Below are 23,219 nucleotides of genomic sequence, written 5' to 3'. Positions count from 1 at the left end.
ACATAGTATGCATGGTAATAATAAGTTAATTAAAACTAGACTGATATTTGTGTTATATAAACATACGTTCGTTTTTTCGTGTTTAATCGTATCGCGCAAAAATCCAAGCTACGAAGAATCGCATAGGCGGTTGATAAACTCATTAAACTGGTATTAAACACGGCAAACAAAATAATAAATGATCTTCTGGGCTACCAAGGAAAGGAACTAAGATGTTATTTAAGAGTAACACATTAGAGAAAAAAACAACAGCCGTTCAACAACCAACAATGAACCAACATACGTCCCCAGCTCGCCATCTCAGATAGCTACCTCACCTCGCCTTAATTTGTTCTATGTTTCTACATTTTATCTCCCAGGGTGTAAGCAATAGCATTAATATTATCATTAATTTGTCACCAATACCAAAATCTTGAAACCAAAATCTCTTATGTGCACAAATCATTGTCACTAATGGATATTAAATGTGTTATCGGCATTTTTTAAAGCCACAACAGATAGAGTCTGATGGTACTTACCAAACTTTATTGTTTTTGTATACCAAAAGTCAAAAGTTTTTCCTTTTACTGGCAGTTATATAAAATCCCGGAACTCAGAATTTGTTGTATCATGACTTCTAAACAATAAATCGACTCACCTCCATGCAATGTACGTAGTTCTCTCATAGCCTTGATGTTATTGCCATACACTTGTGACAAATCTAAGTAAGACGTTCTCTGATTCATCTGGTGGCGAGGACCTGTATACATACAAATACGTTGTATTTAAGTATTTCTTCTTTGCTAAAGTTTAAACAGAGCTTGTGGTTGATTATTTATAAATAAATATTATTAATTATAAATATTCAGAGTGTTTTGTATATACATGTATATATATACGTTATTTTTAAACTTGAACGTTTTGACAAAATTATCACAAACAGCCTAAATAATGAGGTCAACATACCAATGGCGTAACATTAAAATAGATAATTATACATTTATTCCCTTGCCCAAGCGTATGTCACTGTATATCCGTTATACTTCCTGTCTATGGTAAGATTCTTTCTGTTTTTTTCTAACGTCTGCGTAAAACTGTCTTTGGGAGGGGAACATACCAGTAAAAGAACGATATATAGATAATCAGATTTGTTTTCGTATCTATATCGTAAAGTGTAAGCCGCCCGACACAATATGAAGCTTTTAAGCTCGGTTTCTATGTTCACATAGTTTATTTCATATTTTACGATATCAATATGTAGCAAGTAAAATCACAAAAAAATATTGAACTCCGAGGAAAATTCTAATCGGAAAGTCCCTAATCAACTGGCAAAATAAAAAGCACAAACACATCAAACGAATGGATAACAACTGTCATATACCTGACTTGGTACAGCAATTGTCTTATGTAAAATAAGTAGATTGAACCTCATTTTAAAACTAGCTAAACCTTTCACTTGAATAGCAGTCGGTAATCTATACCTATCAGTGTTACGAAAGGTTTTCCACGTCATGTTCTTAACAAGGATGTAGATGGAGTATTTTAGTATTGTGCAAACTATAAAGACTTTGTATATTTATATATGTCTTATGTGATGCTTGATTATAAACACATTGAAAATTAAGTTTCTAGATTTCACTGTACAAAAACTTCTAATCTTTTACAATCTCTATCAGGTGGTGTGTTTTACTCTGATCTTGGTTTACTATGTCGGTACATTTCGTGCTTAATGGTGTTCTTGTTTACTGATACGATAATATATACCTGGTCCACAGCCTGTAGTTGGTGCTGCTTCTGAACGTACAAACTCCATACATGTATGTTTGAATTCTCCAGGAGGAGTAAAGAAAGGAAAACATTCCGGTCTAAAACATACAAAAAGATTCTGAATATAAAATAACAGTTCTTTTATAGTCTTGCAAGATTTGATAATTTCATTCAACATTTTTGTTTACTCTGGTGGGTTATTTAAACCTTGCGATTACTGTGTGGACGTTAAAGTCTTTTGTTGTAATTATAACCGAATTTTAGTCTCTAAATGTCTTTATTTCGCTTTCTGTGTCGTTAAGTTGCTGGTGTTGATGTATATTTTTGCCAATATACGTAGGGTTGACTAGTTCTGCCTATCGTCAACACCTCCATAAGTCTAATGTTTGACCACCCAATCTACAAATCATCGGAACACCTGTCACAATAGATGTAATGTTCTCTTTCTGAATGCTATGTATTTTTAATGGGATGTGTTTTTCCTTCCGCGATATTCTATAATCATGAAAGCTATATAGAAATGTAGTTTACGGGTGACACATGCGGGTTGTAACCCCTTCTGAAATACCTGAATTCAGCATGGTTTTTGTGAAGATGTCTTTAGTTTTTATTCAGTGTTTGTAGACTGTTGTTCGATCATCGTTTTCGTTTTTGTGTCATGGTTTTAAATTTTAAGTCTCCAAACGATTCTTCTATTTTTAAACTTAGAACTAATCCTGCCTTTGAAAGAATGAAGCTTTCGCACATAGAGGGCTGCTTCCCTTTGGTTACCAACTTTTTATTTATCATCAACTGATTGTAGATTACTTAATCTGCAAATGTTTAACGCATATTCAAGTCTAGACAATTGTATTATTAGGATTCCAGTTTGACCCGTCAATAGCCCTTTGAACACCTTTTTCTAAAAGGATATGACATATGTTCATGTATTTCGTCGACTTTCAGTTGTTTTAATTCGATCCCATTGGCTATTTTCATGATGGTGGCTAAGCATCTGAATTAATTTATCTTGGTGCTAAGGGACGTAATTATACCGATTATTTATTCCAAGGAAAGACAATCTTACCTGTTGACAGGTTGATCACCGTTACAACATACCATCTGATCTAGGCCCTCATCTGTAAAACGAAACAAACTTTTATTAAGACTTTGCTACACATGCGCGATGGAACACCCTAAACCTTTGACGTTATCTTTAAGCTTAAACGATGAATATAATCAAATATGAACGAAATAATCTCTTTAGCATGGATCAAAAATTAATTATCTCATTTCTTCACCTACTCTATATATAAAATATAAGTATATTTTCAACATGAAAAAGACAATGTTTGCTGAGGGAGACCATAATGTTGAACTGTATGCATTTTTGTCAAAACTAAAATCAGCTGTAGGTATTATTTCTTACAAAGTTTTTATTTGTATTGTTTTTGTATACATGATATATAGTTATTAAAAAATAATTTCAAGCCATAAAAATACACTTTTTTACACGTTTTTTTAATCCTTTTAGAGAAAGGCGTCTTTAATAAAACATGTCTGAGAAAACAACTAATCTGCAAAGTATTCCATCTACATGCACACATACATCATATACTGTGTCACAACCTAAGATGAAGCTGACGTCGAAAGACAAATCACTTCACTTAAGAAAATATATTTTTACACAACCGAGAAGGCGTAGTTACCGTAGAAGACAAAGTGCCAAAATGTAACTGACGCGAATCATGTCCATAACCAAAGTCCCAAACCTAATAAGGAAAGGGTGTTTAAATCCGAAGTCCCAGACCCGGTAAGGTACTGGTGTTCAATACCCAAGTCCCAAACCCAATGAGGAAAGGGCGTTTAAATCCCAAGTACCAAACACAGTGAACGAAGGGGGTTCAAATTCCAAGTCCCAAACCCGGCGAGAAAAGGGTATTACCGGGTCTGGGACTTGGAATTTAATAATAATATCGTCTATTGTTTATATTTGTAAGATTCATGTCTAATAGATAAGTATTGGAGGAGGGGCAAATCCATCAATATCTTTTTCTTCATGAGAATGTTAGATTCGTTATTTACCTTAGACATTTTTATCCTTCCCTCATCAGGTTTGGACTCTTAGAATTTGAACACCCTTCTTATGCCGTGTTTGATACTTGGGATATTGATGGATTCCCCCCCCCACCCCCCCACCCCCCCACCCCCTTACTAATCTATAGACATGAATCTTACAATATAAATAATAGACGATATTTTATATTTTTACGATTTCCGTGTAATTCCAATTTAAAAGATATATAAAAAAAAACCACTACAAGTTAACAACAAAAAGTTAAGTAATAAATATGTTGTATATGACTGTTGGTCATCTGTCAAATAAGGCATAAAGTTCATATGTTATTTCTTTTCTGATTGATAATGAATAATCACACTTTCAATTTTAAATGAATGGACGGTTTCTAATCTTAGCACTTTAGATGATGTGTGACCAAAAAAAGTTAATACAAAAAATGAAAATAAAGTTTAACCAGTGTATGAAAACCTAAGTATCTTGAATTGTCAAATAAAAGAAAGGTACAAATGTATCAAAGTATTTCTTAATTCAAAGTTCAAAAACAAAACATTTATTGTATCTATCCTTTTTTACACGGATGAGGTTATCAGTTGTACTTTTGTTAAATAAAAGACTCAAAGGAATAATAACTAAGTTTGAACATGTACTATTGTCCTAGATTGTGACTTCATTAGAAAATGTCTAGGTTGGAGGTATTTCCATTTCTGTATAGTTTAATTATTTCATTTTTTTTTTTGGGGGGGGATGATTTCTTTATTCTGTAATCAGTATTTTATTATCTTGTATTTTTTTAGAGTCATTGCTTATATTTTTGTACCCCTTTTTTAGCTCTGTATGTTCCCCTATTTTTTCTCTAATTGTTGGTTTATTGCGAGTATTCTCTACTCTGTAAACCCATTGTAAGGTCACAGAGTTTTATTAAAACTAATCCTAAATTTGAGTAAGAGACTTCCTAAAAGGAATAATAAATTTTCCGTAGAAGTACAGGTTGAAAAACATAAAACACCTTGCTTTTAACAAATTCTCTAGTTTTCTACAACTTGATTATGTTTATACATGCAATTAAATATCACGTATTTAAATTGTAATACATGAATGAAAGAACTAGCAAAACAACAAAGTATTCATCAAAAAACACATAAAATGTCAGTCTAGTTAATTTGCGTGAAAAACAACTCTACAAAGATCTTAACATCATAAGTTTTTACGCTCATCGCGTTTTCACTACAAAAGGCTGTTGTTTCGAATAAAAAGGTTAAATTATGTAAGGTGTTGAAGGGCACAAAACACTCAATTCACAGAACGTTCTACCAGATCTGACTACTGTTATTTATGCCTGAGGAGAAAACCCATGTTTTCAACATATTTATATTTTATAAACAATTAATGATTAGGAAATGATGGGAAACATGTAAACCATATAGAAGTAAATGTAGATGTTTAAGGTGTGTAGACTATAAAGAGGGGGGTCAGGGACGTTTGTTTTAATTTGAAATGACTCTATAGCACAAGTACCAGTAATTGTAATTTAGATTTTCTGTGTTATTGTCTAGTTCCTTAATTATGTTAAAATTAACTGTATGCTTCTCATATGATACCTTTCCTTAAAATGCCCATTCACATCAGCAATATTTTCCTCCTTTTAAATAAAGGCAACAGTAGTATACCGCTGTTTGAAAGTCATAAATCGATTAAGAGAAAACAAATCCGGGTAACAAGACAAAACTGAGGGAATCACATCAAATATAAGTGGAAACAACAAAACAACAGAAACACCAAACGTCAGTGCAACACATACAGAAACAATTGTAACATTTTTTTCTGTAAACCATACTTATCTTATAACTCACCTATTAAGATTGGCGTTGATATAACGTCATGATCTATGAACTGACCAAAATGTGTGAGAGCGACTGTATACTTCTGACTTCTGGGGTGATTCACCCCTGAACCATGGACGTTATTACTGATAAGTCTGGGGCTTGGTAAGGGGTCACCCGTAACGCTCAGAATTCGTGGTATGTGTCCTAAGTTTTGTGCTGAAAACATTTAACTGGTTTTCAATGGAAGACATTATTACAGAATATCAACAACATGATATACATAATGAGATAATTTGACATAGTATAATGAAACATAACATAGCTATGAGATAATATAAACTGGCTATATACACAATGTACAACATAACATGTACCATAACATAACATATCATAGCAATGGCATACCATATCATAGCAATGACATACCATATCATAACCATGACATACCATATCATAACCATGACATAATATAACAGTATATAAATAACACATAGCTGAGAGGGTGATAGAGCAGATTGTTTCCCCCGAGAAAACATTGTCAACTGAGGCGATAATAATAACCTATGGCAAATACTCTATTACCCTTCACAGATTTGAATTTGAAATTTAATCGACCGTAACAACAGAACATTCAGTATAATAAGTTAAATAACACATATCTAAGAGGGTGATAGAGCACATTGCTACCCCTCGAAAAGACATTGTCAATCTTGGCTTCGCCTCAGTTAACAATGTTTTCTCGAAGTAACAATACTTCACGTTAAAATGCCATATTTTGATTGGCTGATACGAGGGTGTCAATTTACTGTATCACATAGCTGAGAGGGTGACATTTTTTTTTAATGTTACCCTCTCGTCTAGGCCAATCAAAAATCGATAGTTTAAAGGACAATGAATTGAACTTGCAACAAGTAATTAAATACCATGCAACAATCTACGTTTTAGCTCAGATTTTAATATTTGACTGTCAAAATAAAAAAAAACAAAAAAACATCTTTCTTGTTTTGTTTTAATACCCATAACGTTGTTATGTACGTGACGTCATAGAAAATACTTTTAAAATAAAATTAATCTGTAAAAGACTATTATGATAGGACATTCAGTATAATAAATTAAATAACGCATAGCTAAGAGAGTGATAGAGCAGATTGGTACCTCTCGAAAAAGCATTGTCAACCTTGGCTTCGCCGCGGTTGATTACCTTAGCCGTATTTGGCACAGCTTTTTGGAATTTTGAATCCTCAATGCTCTTCAACTTTGTACTTGTTTGGCTTTATAAATATTTTGATATGAGCGTCACTGATGAGTCTTATGTAGACGAAACGTGCGTCTGGCGTACTAAATTATAATCCTGGTATCTTTGATAACTATTTACACCACTGGGTCGATGCCACTGCTGGTGGACGTTTCGTTCCCGAGGGTATCACCAGCCCAGTAGTCAACATTTCGGTGTTGACATGAATATCAATAATGTGATCATTTTTATAAATTCCTGTTTACAAAAATTTATTTTATTTTTGAAAAACTAAGGATTTTCTTATCCCAGGCATAGATTACCTTAGCCGTATTTGGCACAACTTTTTCGAATTTTGAATCCTCAATGCTCTTCAACTTTGTACTTGTTTGGCTTTATAGATATTTTGATATAAACGTCACTGATGAGTCTTATGTAGACGAAACGCGCGTCTGGCGTACTAAATTATAATCCTGGAATCTTTGATAACTATTTACACCACTGGGTCGATGCCACTGCTGGTGGACGTTTCGTCCCCGAGGGTATCACCAGCCCAGTAGTCAACATTTCGGTGTTGACATGAATATCAATAATGTGATCATTTTTATAAATTTCCTGTTTACAAAAATTTATTTCTTTTGAAAAACTAAGGATTTTCTCATCCCAGGCATAGATTACCTTAGCCGTATTTGGCACAACTTTTTCGAATTTTGGATCAATGCTCTTCAACTTTGTACTTGTTTGGCTTTATAGATATTTTGATATAAGCGTCACTGATGAGTCTTATGTAGACGAAACGCGTGTCTGGGTGCTAAATTATAATCCTGGTACCTTTGCTAACTATTGACAATGTTTTCTCGGGGTAACAATCTGCTCTATCACCCTCTCAGCTATGTGTTATTTATATAGAGTTGTATTTAACAAAGCGCACATTTGTGCAAGCGTCTCCATGAAGGGTAAAAGAGTAAATTAACACCCTCGTATTAGCCAATCAAAATCTGGCATTTTGACATAAAGTATAATAATATTAATTTTATTTAAGAATTGAATGCTTCTTTTTGTAACTTCATTGGGGTGTAAAAGCGTAGACCGAAGAACATTTTGTATGAAGCGCGGAATGAAAACACGAATTTTATAATTGTTTTATTTAATTCACCTGTACACTTTTTTTGTGGGACCACGTGTTATCATGAATGAAAAGTATTATTGAGTAATGCAATTGCTTAAGGAATAACACGTGATGTGCAGTTAGCCAATCAGAATAAAGTATTATAATGAAACATACATCTAGTGTAATTATAACACAATGAAATATAACAATGACATCAGAATAAATCAGTACTACAAAAGGAGGACAAATCAATTATTGCGCTCTGATTTTCAGACTAATTCAATATAATAAATGTAACTTGAATAAATGGAGATTGCATTGTTGTCTTGAACTCGATCTGTACAAATTACAAGGACAATTGTTTTCAAAATATGGATATTAGAAAATGACATTTTTGCAGTAAACATGCAAGTCATGCATGGTATTAATGCAGATAGATTGATGCAACTAAACAGAAAATACAACCTGTTAACTTAGTTCCTATGGCACAAGTTGTAAAAGAGACTTTTAGATGAGTACCAAATTTATGTATTAACTGAGTCCCTTTGGTACATGTTTGCAAACACGACATGTAGATGAGTACCACATCTATATGATAACTGAGTTCACGTAGCACAAGATTGTAAAAGCGACTTGAATAACACAACTTTATGTTAACCGAGTCCCTGTGATAACAGTTTGTTCACGCGACCAATAAATAAGTACCATGTTTTATGCAAACGACCTATAGAGTACCATATACATATATTAACTGAGTCCCTGTGGTACCAGTTTGTATAAGGAACTTATAGATGAGTACCAAATTTATCCGCTAACTGAGTTCCTGTGGTACCAGTGTGTAGAGGAGACCTATATATAAGTGTATTATGCTTCTCTCCTATCTGTCAAACTTACAGTCTCCATAGTTAGGTGGTAGGAATCTTGGTTGTGGTGTGATTGCTGTTCCCCATACTGGATTATTTAAGTTGTTACACGTGCCGTCAGCTGTTCTGTATTTCTCCAATGGGTTACATACGATATGTCGTTTAGGACAATAAGGTTCTATAAATTTGTGAAATAATGGAACTATGTCCGTTGATGTTGCTGGTCGCTTTAATCTACAAAATAAAAACTTTGGAATTTGTTCAAATAATCCCTGTCGTCATTTTAGGAATGCTGTTAAAATATTTTTGCTTTCAATACTGAGAAGAAATTATTTTGTATATAATGCAATATATTTTACAGTGAACATGCTCTTATTTTGGAATGCATAACAGGAACAGGACACAATCAATGTATCGAAATTAAGGCAAACACAAGAGCACATAAGTCAAATATGAAGACATCTCGTGATAATATCCTATTTGACTAGTACAACTTGTTATAGTTTAAATATATCTGATAACACGAGATATACAAAAATGATAACTGAACTCTGAATATTTTATTCTTACTATTTTACAATGGTTCTAACTAAATTCCATTTTATAGATACATTAATAATGTCATTGGAATACAATAGTCGACAATAACACATTTCAACTTGTCTGGCAAGTAAATTAGTAATAATTGATTAAAATTTGATAACTTGAGTAAGAAATAAAAATGAGAACGGAAATGGGGAATATATCAAAGAAACAACAATCCGAACATAGAACAGACAACAGCCGAATGTTACCAATGGGTCTTCAACGCAGCGAGAAAATCCAACACACGGAGTTAGTCCTCAGCTAGCCTCTAAACAAAATTGTGTCCTAGACTAGTTCAATTAATTGATATAAGCTGCAGACTGTCGCAAAAATATCCAAAAACCATTTTCATGTCAACGTCTGCCTTCTTGTACCTTGTGATTGAATAGTTTGTATGTTATTATTTATCTCTCACCGTTTTTCAATTTTAGAGGTAGCTGTTATTGCAATTTCTGCAGCTTTACCGAACGCACCCTCAATCATCATATCTTCGCTTCTTCTTAGAAAAGTATACATCATATTACTTGGTGTGGATTGGTGGGTTTCCTGTCGCATAGTTTGAGGGCTCATTTTCATTTGATCTAAACGTAATAAAAATTTCAGAGTATCAAAAACAAGATTTAATTTATCCTAGATGATACAGATTATGAACCTGCTGACCTGTTCAATGTGTAATTATTTAAGTGAAGCCAGTTAATGCATTAATATTGATCAACACTACAAGTTTGGTGGATTTTGGTTTATTTAAAAAAAATTTAAAGAAAAATGAAAGAGAAGGACATTCCAAATTAAACATAAATCTATATCGGAAGAAGGAATGTATAGTATTGGTCTTTAAGTAAAAATTAATTTATCTTGGATCACAATGTTATCGTAATAAATGATTACTTTGTCTAAATTGTCTTCAATCAACAGGGTCAAGTAATTTATAACATTTTAATTTTTAAGTCGATGTGAAAATGTGTATTTTGAATTAAAAATTCTAGGTATTATACATATATGTATTCCTCTTGCAGCTAGTTACAATACATTGGCATAATTAACCACTTTATAGTATAAGCATGAGGCTTTGAATAATGTTGTTTATGATGCTAATGAACATTTTCAGATAGGGATCCATATAAAAAGTTTCCATTACGGCCGCAAAATGCACAATTCCCACTAAGCTGGTGTTATTTTTGTTCATGTGGGGGAAAGTAATATTGGGACCATACTCGATGATTCGAGGGTTGAAAATCTTCATGAACGACTTGTTTAGTAAAAAGTAAAATATAAAAAATACCCTACTCCGAGGAAATTAAAAAAAGGAAGTTACTTATCAAATGACAAAATAAAAAGCTCATCAAACGAATGAAAACAATTGTCATATTCCTGGTTCAGTACAGACATTTCCCTTATGTAGAAAATGAAGGATTTGTCCTTGTTTTTAACTAGCTAAACCTCTCACTTGTATGCCAGTTTCATAAAATTATATTATATTGACATCAAGTAACCATTCAATAACTCTTGTTTATATTTCTCGAGAACTTACTTTCCATCATTACCATATTTCTCTGCATATTGACCTCGTTAGCAGCTTCGTTGATGAGCTCCCTGATGGTATCTGCCAGATTGTGCACAGTTAACACAACTGGTACATTGTTAAGTCCTGCTATGTGTTGACAGTAACACATAAATGTGATGACCCAAATGTGTTTCTGTAAAGTCATCCTGAAATATGTACATTATACAAATGAGTTTCTGTCACGCTTCGGTCCTATCATGCATACGAACTCCAAACTCCAAAAGTTCTTTATAAAATGGCAAAATCAAAATCTCAAATACACCAAACGAATGGATAACAACTGTCATATTCCTGACATCTGATGTAGAATGTTGTGAATTGAACCCAGTTTTTAGATAGCAAAACTACTCACTTCTATGATAGTCGCATCAAATTTCAATACTAGTATACTGACAACAATTTGTGAACAAAAAATAGACATAATAGGTAAAAATGTCAAATATAAGGGTAGAGCAGTTCATATTATGTTATAATTTTAATCGCTATAAAAACAAACATTTATGTCAACAATGAAACACACAAATTAATGAATATAGACAAAGCACATGAGCAAGGATGAACGAACAGAAAACAAAATATTACCTTAGCATGGTATAATTATAAGTACCAAGCCACATGAAATGGGTATTGACAAAACAAAAATAGACTCTACAGTTACAGTAATAATTTACAAAGACAAATAAAAGAACACTACTACGCGTAATTTTAAGATATGATAAACAACGTCAGTACCGAGAATCTATACTTCAAGACCCTGTGTATTATTTGTGAGGTTAATCCGGAATATTTATCAACAAGGTCTTAGTATCTTCCGATGAACGTTTTGAGAAAAAAAGTTCTTTGACATAACCCTTGTCCTTTTATATTTGTTTTGCTCAGACACTGATGATTTTTTTATAAAGTCTGAGTAGCAGCTGCTATCTCTTGAATACCGAATGAGTTGGAAAATGTAAATTCCATATGCAGATGAATTTGGTTTATTGCTACTGAAGTGAGGGAAATTAATAATTCAACCAAGGCTCCAACGCCATCTCGAAATTAACCTTCAAAATATTTATTACCTCGAACAAAGTTGGCTTTAAACGGATAACTTCCTCTTGTAAAGTTGACCTTAATTGAATTTCCTTCTCTGGCAAAGTTAACCTTAGATTGATTTGGTTATGATTTTGATTTTCTTAATCATATAGCTTCTCACGAATTTAAGAACTTATACTCATTAATTGCCTTATGTGTGTATGTTATCAATAACATTTAATGGTCAGCAAATGTCCTTTTGTTACCACATTAAAGTAATGATACCTATAAATGTGGCCTGAAATTACATTCAAAAAGTAAAATCACAAAAATGCTTAATTCCGAGGAAAATTCAAAACGGAACGTCCCCAATCAAATGGAAAAATCAAAAGCTCAAAGACATCAAACGAATGGATAACCACAGTCATATTCCTGATTTTTTAACTGGGTGCATTGTTTTGAAAGTGATATCTGCTGCAAACATATATATTACCCTTTTAAAGAAAAAGGGAACTTCTAAACAAGTTTCTTGTTTCAAAATTACATTCTAAGCAAATTTTATTTTTAAAAAAAGGATTTCCTTTTATATAAACTCATTAAAATCCGATTAAAATGCTTAAATGGAAATGTTTCCAAAGACATGATATAATTCATTTGATTCCTTGTATATATGGTAAGATTGAGAACATAAAGCACTTCCTGATAGAATGCTCAAATTATACATTAATAACGGGGCAAACCATTTTTACTCTACCAGGAAATGTTAATATAAAAATCTTATTGCCAGGTAATGAGCTTACAGATATGAGGAAAACGAATCTATTGTTCAAGTTGAACACTTTTATTCTTTCTTTTAAACAACGAGTCTTTTGGTATTGATGCTTATTAATCCCCACTTTATAAACTCATGCCCCCGAGCCCCTTTCCTAGATTTATCTTCATCAGGGGTAGAATATTTGACAACCAATTAAGGCTGTAAAAAACTGAAAAAGCTGAAGAGCTACAAAACTAAAAGGGTAATGAAATTAAAGGATTTAAAATCTAATTCCATTATAGATTTTAAAATTGAAAGCTTTGTTATTGAAATCAATTTTATGTATCATGGTCATAAATATGTGTATTCATATCTTAAAACACAATGCGGATATATGAGTTAATCATATTCTGTTATCAGACTTAACTTTTTATTTTACTGTATGAATAACAATTGTAGTCTGTTTCTTTACACTATGCTTCTTATGTTGTCAACTTGTTAAGGGAGACGGATTAATATAAGTGTTTCTTGTTTTCAAATCTTGTTTTTCTTATGCATATTAGTCATATATAGATATAGGAAGATGTGGTATGAGTGTCAATTAGACAATGTATGTTTGCTTTTGACAAAAAAAATATTTTTTAGGATAAAGGATACACGTCGTTTTATTATTTAATATTGGTTTGCAATATAAACCAGGTATTAAGGGTTGATGTTAGATTGCTATTTAAACCCAGTATCAGACCGTGTCGTTATGGAGGGTACATGTATTTGATTATGAAAGATAAATGTTGGCTTTCTAACTTAACCCGTTATCCGAACTTATAATTATGCAGGGTATTTGGTAATGGAAGATAAATGTTGGCTTGCTATCTAAATCTTGAATCCGACCTTGTCATTGTTGAGAGTATTATATAATAAAGTATAAATTTTGGCTTACTATTTAAACCTGGTAAAAGACATTTTTATTAATAATGGTATTTGATAAAGAAGGATACATGTTGGCTTGCTTTTTAAATCCAATATCAGTTATTTGGTGTATTAGATGATAAAGATAAATGTTGTTGCGTGCTATTTTTACACGGTATCCGACCTTGTTATTATTAAGGGTATTTTATAAATGGAGGATAAATGTTGGCTTGCTATCTAAATCTAGTATCCTATTTTGCAATTATTGGTGGTATAATACGGTATCCGACCTTGTTATTATATAAAGAGTAAATGTTTACGTTCTTGTTATCTCTAATTTTAACACTACTAATGTCGTCTTAAAATTTTAAAGTTGACAACATATTTCAACCCATAAAGCATTTTATATAAATAAATATTTATCCATCTAACAAATGACATTGTACTATACCTATTTTCAATTACTAAGAAATAAATTCTATACAAGACCCCTGTGTGATCTCTGAAATGCTCATCCATCTGTTTAATGACATTGTACTATATGTCTTTAATTACTAAGAACTAATGCTATACAAAACCCCAGTGTGATCTCTGAAATGTTTATCCATCTGTTTAATGACATTGCACTATACATGTCTTTAATCACAAAGAGCAAATTCTATACCAAGGATTAATTGTCATTTTTGAAATGTTTATCCATTTGTCTAATGTCATTGTATTATAATTGTCTTCAATCACAAAAAACTAATTATATATCAAAGATTTATTGTCATCTCTGAAATGTTTATCCATCTGTCTAATGACATTATAAATACAATTAAGAATGGAAATGGGGAAGGTGTCAAAGCGGCAACAACCCGACCATTGGGCAGACAATACCCAAAGGCCCCCAACTGGGTCTTCGATGTAGCGAGAAACTCCTGCACCCGGAGGCTACTATACATGTCTTTAATCACAAAGAACTAAATCTATACCAAAGACAAATTGTCATCTTTGAAATGTTTATCTATCTGTGTAATGACATTATACTATACATGTCTTTAATCACAAAGAACTTAATTTATACCAATAATCTTTTGTCATCTTTAAAATGTTTATCCATCTGTTTAATGACATTACACTATACATGTCTTTAATCACAAAGAACGTAATCTATAACAAGGACCTTTTGTCATCTTTGAAATGTATATCCTTCTTATGACATTGTACTCTCTCTGGGTTTTTTTTATAAAGAATGATACTATACATCATAAAAACGGGGCTTTTGTATTTGTTGTTTCTAACAAATTGTCCATTTTTTTTAGTATACAATAATAATGATTTACATTGTAGTTGACCGGGTCTTTAAGGGTTTGTTTGCATGCGAAGGCATGCTTTAAGGTTCTCCGAAATTACAACAGCATTGATATACGCATATTTTTTTTTTTTTTTAAATTAAGATGCGTTGATAAAATGGGTGGACATAATAATCAATGGTATAGAAATAAGGAAATAAAAGAAATAAACAAAATCTATGAATGAATGAAACAATAGTTCATGTGTTTCATATTAGTTGTTATAAAAGTTTAATGTTTTAGTCAGAAAGGAGTCAAAGTCAAATAAAAGTTAATGAGTAAGATATTATAACTTATCTTTGTTTGTCTTCAGGTACACATATCACACATGTCAAGAAGACAACAACTATATGCAACACCATACACTGTTTACGATATCCAAGTATTGTTTTGTATACTTAAATATTACGTTTTTAAAAGATAATTTGCCTACCCTTTCTTATTAAAATAGTCATGATAAAACAAAAAAAACAAATAAGTATCATTTTTAAAAAAAATGATAAAAAAAACGGAGATGTGAATATATATAATGGACACAACAATCGGGTCTTTTGTGGACCGGGGACTAAAGAAAAATAAATGGTTCGGCAATAAAAAAAAAAAGCAATGCTAAATGTTCATAAATCGTTAATTGAACATTTAAGTCAAAAGGAAAATATTTCGTTAGCAGTTAACTATCTGTTATCCAGGGGATATAATAAATATTGCTGGTCTGTAACTCTTAGTTTTGATAGTCACAAATGATTAAATATGTTTTGCTATCTAGCCTTTCGTCAAAATCTTTTACTATATGTTGTGAACACAAAAGTTGGTATTATACAATAATTCATGATAGCTATAACCCAAAGTTCCAGCAGTCAACTCTTATTATACTTCTGTCTGTCCACACTTCTCAGAACTTGAATATCATGGAACTTTTACGTCATCCTTAAGTAGTTTTTGATTAAAGTTCAGGATTGTCGTATCAATAAAGATGTATTCTACTTGACACCGTAACTTAACAAAATCTTACATATTGCTGTTTGGAATCTTTTATCAGAGAAATATGGAATGAGGGTTAACGTACGAAACAAGGAATTTTCAGTATCTTTGCAAATGCTCGGGTGGATTGATGATATTATGAACTATACTTTGTTTGTAAAGTAAACATATTTAAACCTGCTTGTGAAGGAATATGGAATATTGCTTAGATTTTATTTGACAAAAAAATCTCCTCTGTATATCAATAAGTTACTACAACTGAGAAACAGTTATTATAAGTTATACAAATGAAATACAAAACCTTAACTGTACTTTCATTTACCAGATTTTACTCCGTGTATATAAATTAATAAATAAAGGCAACGAAACAATAGAAACACTGAACAAAATCAAACGCGAACATCAAGTGGAAAACATGTCCTTTTTTTGTTAGGGACAGCAATAACTCAAAAGCATACTAATTTGTTACAATCACAATTTCATAGAATAGAAGTTATCTTATAAATATTTTTTCCGAATGAAAGAACCACTCTTGAACATTGTTTTCACTTGAAGAAATATAACAATATCTTTTCCTCACGGAATAAAGTGTAAAACCTGTATTCAAATAGGAACATGTGTTTTCCAATAGGAACATGCTTATTCCAATAGGAATAAATCTTTTCCTATAGAAACATATTTTATGTTGTGTGCAAATATCTAGGGTGCACTTTTCATTGGGGTATTTTTTTTCTTCAGACGCATTTATTAACTTATTATGTATCGCTATGAACGCAGTCAATCATGTAACGCCACGTGATAAATAGTATATGTAACAGTCACGTGACAATAACTTCAATCGTTTAATAATATTACATTCAGTCTTAAATAATAGTCAAATAACATTAACGGTACCAATGATATTGCACCAGATGTTCATTTTGCTTATAAATGTCTCCTCGTCGATGCTCGAGGCCAAATTATTTTTAAATACTTTACAACCTAATGCTTTACCTATTAAAAACCTTATAAAACATTTAAGGTCCAATAGTGCACCAAACCTAGAAAAGGAGACAGAGCTATGCATGGGGGATTTGTTCCTCAATTCAAAATAATTTCTATATTTTATGACAGCTAATTTTAAAAGACAAATATCCGTATTTGCACAGTACTGGCTACTGGTCTGATGGTACCATTATAAGTTATATGGGTCGCTACTGACCCCCTACGGATCCATATAGGGTTAGTAAAATCCATAGGCCGGAGGCCTAATCCCCTATTGATTTTATTCACCCTCTATTGATCCGTATGGGGTTAGAAGTTAACCGTATAACAAATTTATCGCACGCTGGACTTTTCTGCTGCGTTTTGTTGAAAAATTACTAACAATTACTGTACACATTGTATTGCACCAGATGCAGCTTTCTATAGTGTCTAGACAATATTTCATAAGCTTTAGATTTTGAATGAAGTTTGAAGAAATAAACTATAAACAATATACACTCTTCAACAAATTTTCTTCAAGACAAACATGTTAGTAAAAGATATTCATAAAAATTATACATAAAGTTTCTCAACTCTTTAACACATTCTTTAAATACAAAATCTCTAACATGTAAGTAAAGATAACTGTTGGTGTTTATTAATTAAGACTGAAAATCAAAATGAATCAGGTATTTACTAGATTTAAATTGAGAATTGAAATGGGGGATGTGTCACATAGTCAACATCCCGAATAAAGAGCAGAAAACAGTCAAAGGCCACCAATGAGTCTTCAATATTGCGAGAAAATCCCGCACCCGGTGAAGTCCTTCAGCTGGCCTCTAAAAATATGTTCTATGTATCAACTAGTTAAATTATAATGGACGTCACACTAAACTGCGAATTATATATAAGAAACTAAGATTAAAAATCATACAAGCCTAAGACATAGAGGCTCCTGAATTTGGACAGTCGCAAAAGTTGCAGCGGGATAAAACCTGTTTTTGTTATATCTAAACCCTCCCCCTATACCTCTAGCCAATGTAGAAAACAACACATCAATACACACATTAAAACTCAGTTTAAAAGAAGTCCGAGTCCGATGTCAGAATAGGTAACAAAAGAAACTTAACAAATTGAAAATGATACATAAATTAACAAAGGAATACTAGTATTTACTGACTTGCCAGCTCTCAATTTAACTAATTACAAGATTATATCTTTAACATATAAATATCAAGCACAATTCCTCCTGTTAGGGGTCTAGTATCATACCATCATAAAATATTTGAGAAGAAAATAACCTGCATCATGCCAATACCTTGTTTTGAAATAAGTATGTTTATTTCCGATGCAGGACACTATAAGTGAATCAATATAAAAGCCAAAATATGCCATCTTTAATGAACTGACAACAATATTGTATCTATATCACTTCCTAATAATTTGGTTAAAGATTTTGTTAGCTTTGGAGATGAATGCCAACGTATTGTGCTTTGTAAAGAATATTACCAAAAAAGATTGGATGTGAAATACCTGAACGTATAAGACGTCTGCATGTTGATTTATATTTACGAATGATTTCCTTGTACCGATGATAATTTTAGCAAATGTTTCGACTATTTTGTGATATATAAAACCCTGGTGTAATTGTTTTTCAGTAATACATAGACTTATTTCGCTAAAATCTAATACGTTGCTACATTCACGAGCGAATCGTACAAGTTGAGATATATAAACACCATAAGATGGTGACAAGGGAACGTCAACATCTCAAATAGATAATTAACAATAAGAAATGAAAAAATATGTTTTTAATCATAAATAATGGTATTAAGCTTCTCGTTAATGCTATAGATATCATGATCCAGGGAAGGTCAGTATTCATTGTTAGTAATAGTTTTATTTAAAGTAAGTTAAACAGAATAAATCGCTTTATTGCACATACTAAAGTCGTCATTATTGAGGGTCAATACATCATCCAAATATCTTAAAGTATTATTAAATTTTAAGTATCAGATGTTGTTTCGATGGTTCTTTGCTGTTTTACGTCATACATTGTAACTCATAACAAAACAGAAACAGGTCCGCAATAAGTGGTGCACAGTTAGTCCCCATGGGAATTCCGATAACTTGACGATATACGGATCTCTACAGCGAATACAAATCTATTAAAACTTCAAGGGTAGTAACAGTTTCAATGCATGTCCAACTGACATAGTTCTTTTGTTTGTTTTTACTTAGAAATGCCCTCAAATAATTTGAACATATATATTTGCATTCTGACTTTTCAAATGCCCATTAAATGCATTTTTCGTATTAGAAATATAAGGCAAAGACGTGTATAGAGTAGAAAAATCAAACGGATTCAAATCACCAATATGAGCATGTAATTTTTCAAGTACTTCCAACGAATTCTTTACACTTCAAAATTCTTATTATAACAATTTATTATCCGGTTTTTGTTCCAAGTGTACTAGTAAGTAGAATAGACAGTTTAGTTATGAAACAATGACCTGAAGACGAAACTAATCTATATCTGTTTTTTTTAGTATATAATTTAAACTGTCAGTTATAGAAACCTCAATAAATTGAATAAAAAGTAAAACAACAGCAAAAGAAAAAGTAAAACATACAGAAAATCCGAGGAAAATACAAACTGAATGTCCCTAATCAAATGACAAAATCAAAAGCTCAAACACATAAAACGGAAGGATTACAACTTTCATATTCCTGGCTTTGTACAGGCATTTTCTAATGCCAATAATGGTAGACTGAACCTGGTTTTATAACTGGCTTAATCTTTTCATGTTATGACAGTCGCATAAAATTAAATTATATTGACAACAATGTGTGAACAAAATAAAAACCAGACGTGATTGGAAAAAATGTTATAAATAGGGTACAGCAGTCAACATCGTGTTATAACCTTTATCGCTATAAAACAAAAAATTGTGTCAACAAAGAAAGACAAAAACTACATATGAACAAAGCACATTAGCAAAAGTGAAAGAAACAAAATACAGAAATTCACCATGGCACATATTTAACACGAGACAATTGTTCCAAAGAGTACTTAAATTTGTACTGGTAACGTAAAATAGAGCACTAAAACACAGGTAAGAATCATTAAATGTATATATAATAATAAATCAAAGAATTTCTGCGGTTACTGCCAACAAGTATAAATACTAACAATGCGATATCACGAAAAATAATTCAGAAATATGAATGAGTATACAAAATTAACTATAGTTTGTTCATTTCCCTTTCATCTTACTACCTAACATGTTAAAGATCATGGACAATAAATACAAGAAAATGTGATATGAGTGCCAAGGAGAGAACTCTCCATACAAGTCAAATTTGTAAAAGTAAACCATTACAGGCTACAGAACACAATTTGTCAAAGTAAACCATTATAGGCCAAAGAGCACAGTTTGTCAAAGTAAACCATTATAGGTCATAGAACAGCCTTCAACACAGGAATTTGGCTCCCATGACTTGATACTCAAAAGTATTAAGCAATGACGTCATGCATCTTGGTAACATCTGATTGATGCTTTTTTATGTTTTATAATACTTTATTATTTCAATTTCAAGGAGTCAAACAAACGTACCCCTTTACGCATACAGCAATTTAAATTGAAAATATGGTGTTTTCAACATCTCACCGCCCGAAGTTGCAAATTATGATATCTTAGTTTGATTCTTTAAAATTTGACTGGATTAGCTGTATATATTTTGAGAGAAAAACAATTCTAAATATTTTGGAAAACACTCATAAAAAATAAGGGTCTTTTTAAAAGTGACATGAATACTTAAAAAAACTGTTGTTGTAAATTGTAATTTAAAGTCAAGGAACAGAAAATGGGCTTTGTCGCAGATTTTGCTAAAATTTTGCAAACAACCTTGCCTCGGTGAACTACAACTGAAAATCGAAAAAATAATGCATTTATCCCTTTCATTATCTGAAGTATTGCAGATTGATTTCTTTTAAGATGGATGAATATTTGTATAGAAAGCACATAAAAACGGCGAAAAAACATATACAATTTGTCTTAAAATCGTCAAATCTCTAATTCTACTCCACAGATTTTTCTTAAAAAGCTATATGTTGTTGACATATAAATTTCTGTTTTAATGATATAAAATATTCATATGGTCATCGACTTCGTTTTGTGTCTAATTATCAATTTGTTACCATGTTGAAGTGAACAACCGTCAAAAATTGACGTTTTACGGCTAGCACGTGGCGACGTTTTATTGGATTTTTTTCACAAAGAACTAGTGTTGTCAACGGTTAACCGGTTAACCGGTTAATCGGTCGAACGACCGAATACCGAATACCAAAAACGCTAACCGGTTAACCGGACTTTTTTCAATTTAGATAGATTTGATATAAATTTGTGTTGAAAATCAAATCATTAAATAGTTATGTTTTATTTAAAAATTGTCGTCGTGGTAATTTATTTGACAGGTCAATTGTCCAGTATATTGATTGCTATTGTTAATCCTAAAAACATAAAATTAATTATAGTTCGGGGCAGGATCTTTAAGAAACATAATTATTAAACATGTTTTTTCAACAGTAACTTTAAATCAGTAATGAGATTTAATTTAACTAATTACTTCATTATTTCGTTTTCGATCTAATATTGTGTAAATCTACATTTAAATGTGCAACCTCTGTAGTGCAAGGGTTAGTCTTACTTTAAATTCAAAAATTGTGAAATGCAAACCAATGTGAATGTACTCAATGTATTTACGCCAGTACGAGTAACATGCTGAAAGAAAAAAAGCAAACACAGTGATGAAACAGGTCGCACAACATGTAAAATGACCTATAGTTGTTAATTTCTGTGTCATTTTGGTCTCTTGTGAAGAATTGTCTCATTGGCAATCATACCGCATATTATTTTTTATAATTAATCATTTCAAATTGAAACACATCCCATTATGTTCGAAGACAACAAGACAAAAGGAAAGAATAATCGGTTTCAGACATGTGACATATTCAATTCTACGAAATTAAGATTTTTTTGGGATTTTTTAATCTGAAGTTGGTACAAACGCTATAGTTGATACGGTGTATTTGATTATTAAAAGTCAAACTTCGCCAGGAATCCTGACAGACAAGCCTTAAAGGAAAAAACTTCAATTCTTAAAGCGTATTTATGACTTTGATGAAAGGTTGTCAAATTGACACCCATACCACATCTTATATCTATGTGTAGGGTTCTATTGATAAGGCTTTCAAACACCAACTTAAATTATCGGTTAACCGGTTAATCGGTCGAACAATTATCCGAGTAACCGGTTAGGCAAAAGTGTACGATTTGACAACACTACAAAGAACACAACTTTGAATGATGTATACAGTAAAAACGAAGTCGGTTACCCTATCTTTATTTTGCATCATTATAACGGTAATTTATGTATCAACAACATATAGTTTTTTTTAAGAAAAATTTGTAAGGGTTCCACGGAACCCAGTGTCTCGCCTACTTTTGCTGTTAATCGCAGACTCAACAAAAATGAGGAAAAACATCAATAAAAATTTCCCTCTCGATACAGTCTTATGATTGAAAGAAGCTTCCAAGTTTGGTAAAAAAATCCAGGATAGTTTATGAATCTAATAAATGTTTTATAAACTTTAACTGCAGACTGTATGTAATGTTAACTGGAAGAAAAATTAAGTCCATTTATAAGTAAAATACGGAAAAGTGAATTTTTTTTTACAAAATTTACTTCTGAATAATATCTTATGATCAGAAACAAGCTTTTGTCTAAGTTTGGTAGAAATCCAGGATAGTTTAAGAACATTATAAAAATTTTAAAAACTTAAACCACAGAGTGAATGTTTTTTTTTCTGGCTAAAAAACTAAGTCCATTTATAAGTAAAATACGGAAAAGTGGAAATTTATTTTTACAAAATGTTCTTCTTGATACTATCTTATGATCATAAACAAGCTTCTGTCCAAGTTTGGTACAAATCAAGGATAGTCTATGAAAGTTATTAAAATTTTAAAAACTTTAACCACAGAGTGATGTAATGTTTCCTCGCAGAAAAACTAAGTCCATTTATAAGTAAAATACGGAAAAGTGGAAATTTATTTTTACAAAATTTTCTTCTTGATACTATCTTATGATCATAAACAAGCTTCTGTCCAAGTTTGGTACAAATCAAGAATAGTTTATGAAAGTTATTAAAATTTCAAAAACTTTAACCACAGAGTGAATATTTGTGGACGCCGCCGACGACGACGCCGACGACGACGG

The 23,219-nt window shown here is 31.7% G+C and overlaps 1 protein-coding gene across 2 annotated transcripts in view; it reads right to left on the bottom strand.

Annotated features, from left to right (window-relative positions):
- The window catches only part of LOC143082242 (salivary peroxidase/catechol oxidase-like), a 76,303-nt gene that overhangs the window by 6,580 nt on the left and 46,504 nt on the right, over positions 1–23,219 (bottom strand). For both annotated transcript variants that reach the window (XM_076257833.1, XM_076257834.1), the window contains exons 2-8: positions 10,953–11,131; positions 9,837–10,002; positions 8,868–9,070; positions 5,656–5,844; positions 2,813–2,864; positions 1,744–1,844; positions 638–739 (exon numbers count right to left, since the gene is read on the bottom strand). In XM_076257833.1, coding sequence (XP_076113948.1) covers positions 638–739; positions 1,744–1,844; positions 2,813–2,864; positions 5,656–5,844; positions 8,868–9,070; positions 9,837–10,002; positions 10,953–11,130 — 991 coding nt within the window. In that variant the 5' untranslated portion in view covers position 11,131. The remainder of the gene's footprint in view (positions 1–637; positions 740–1,743; positions 1,845–2,812; positions 2,865–5,655; positions 5,845–8,867; positions 9,071–9,836; positions 10,003–10,952; positions 11,132–23,219) is intronic.

The sequence above is a fragment of the Mytilus galloprovincialis genome, chromosome 7 (genome assembly GCF_965363235.1).
Source record: "Mytilus galloprovincialis chromosome 7, xbMytGall1.hap1.1, whole genome shotgun sequence".
Lineage (NCBI taxonomy): Eukaryota > Metazoa > Mollusca > Bivalvia > Mytilida > Mytilidae > Mytilus > Mytilus galloprovincialis.
Note: the sequence above shows the minus strand (reverse complement) of the source record. Positions and strands in the feature narration are given on the sequence as shown.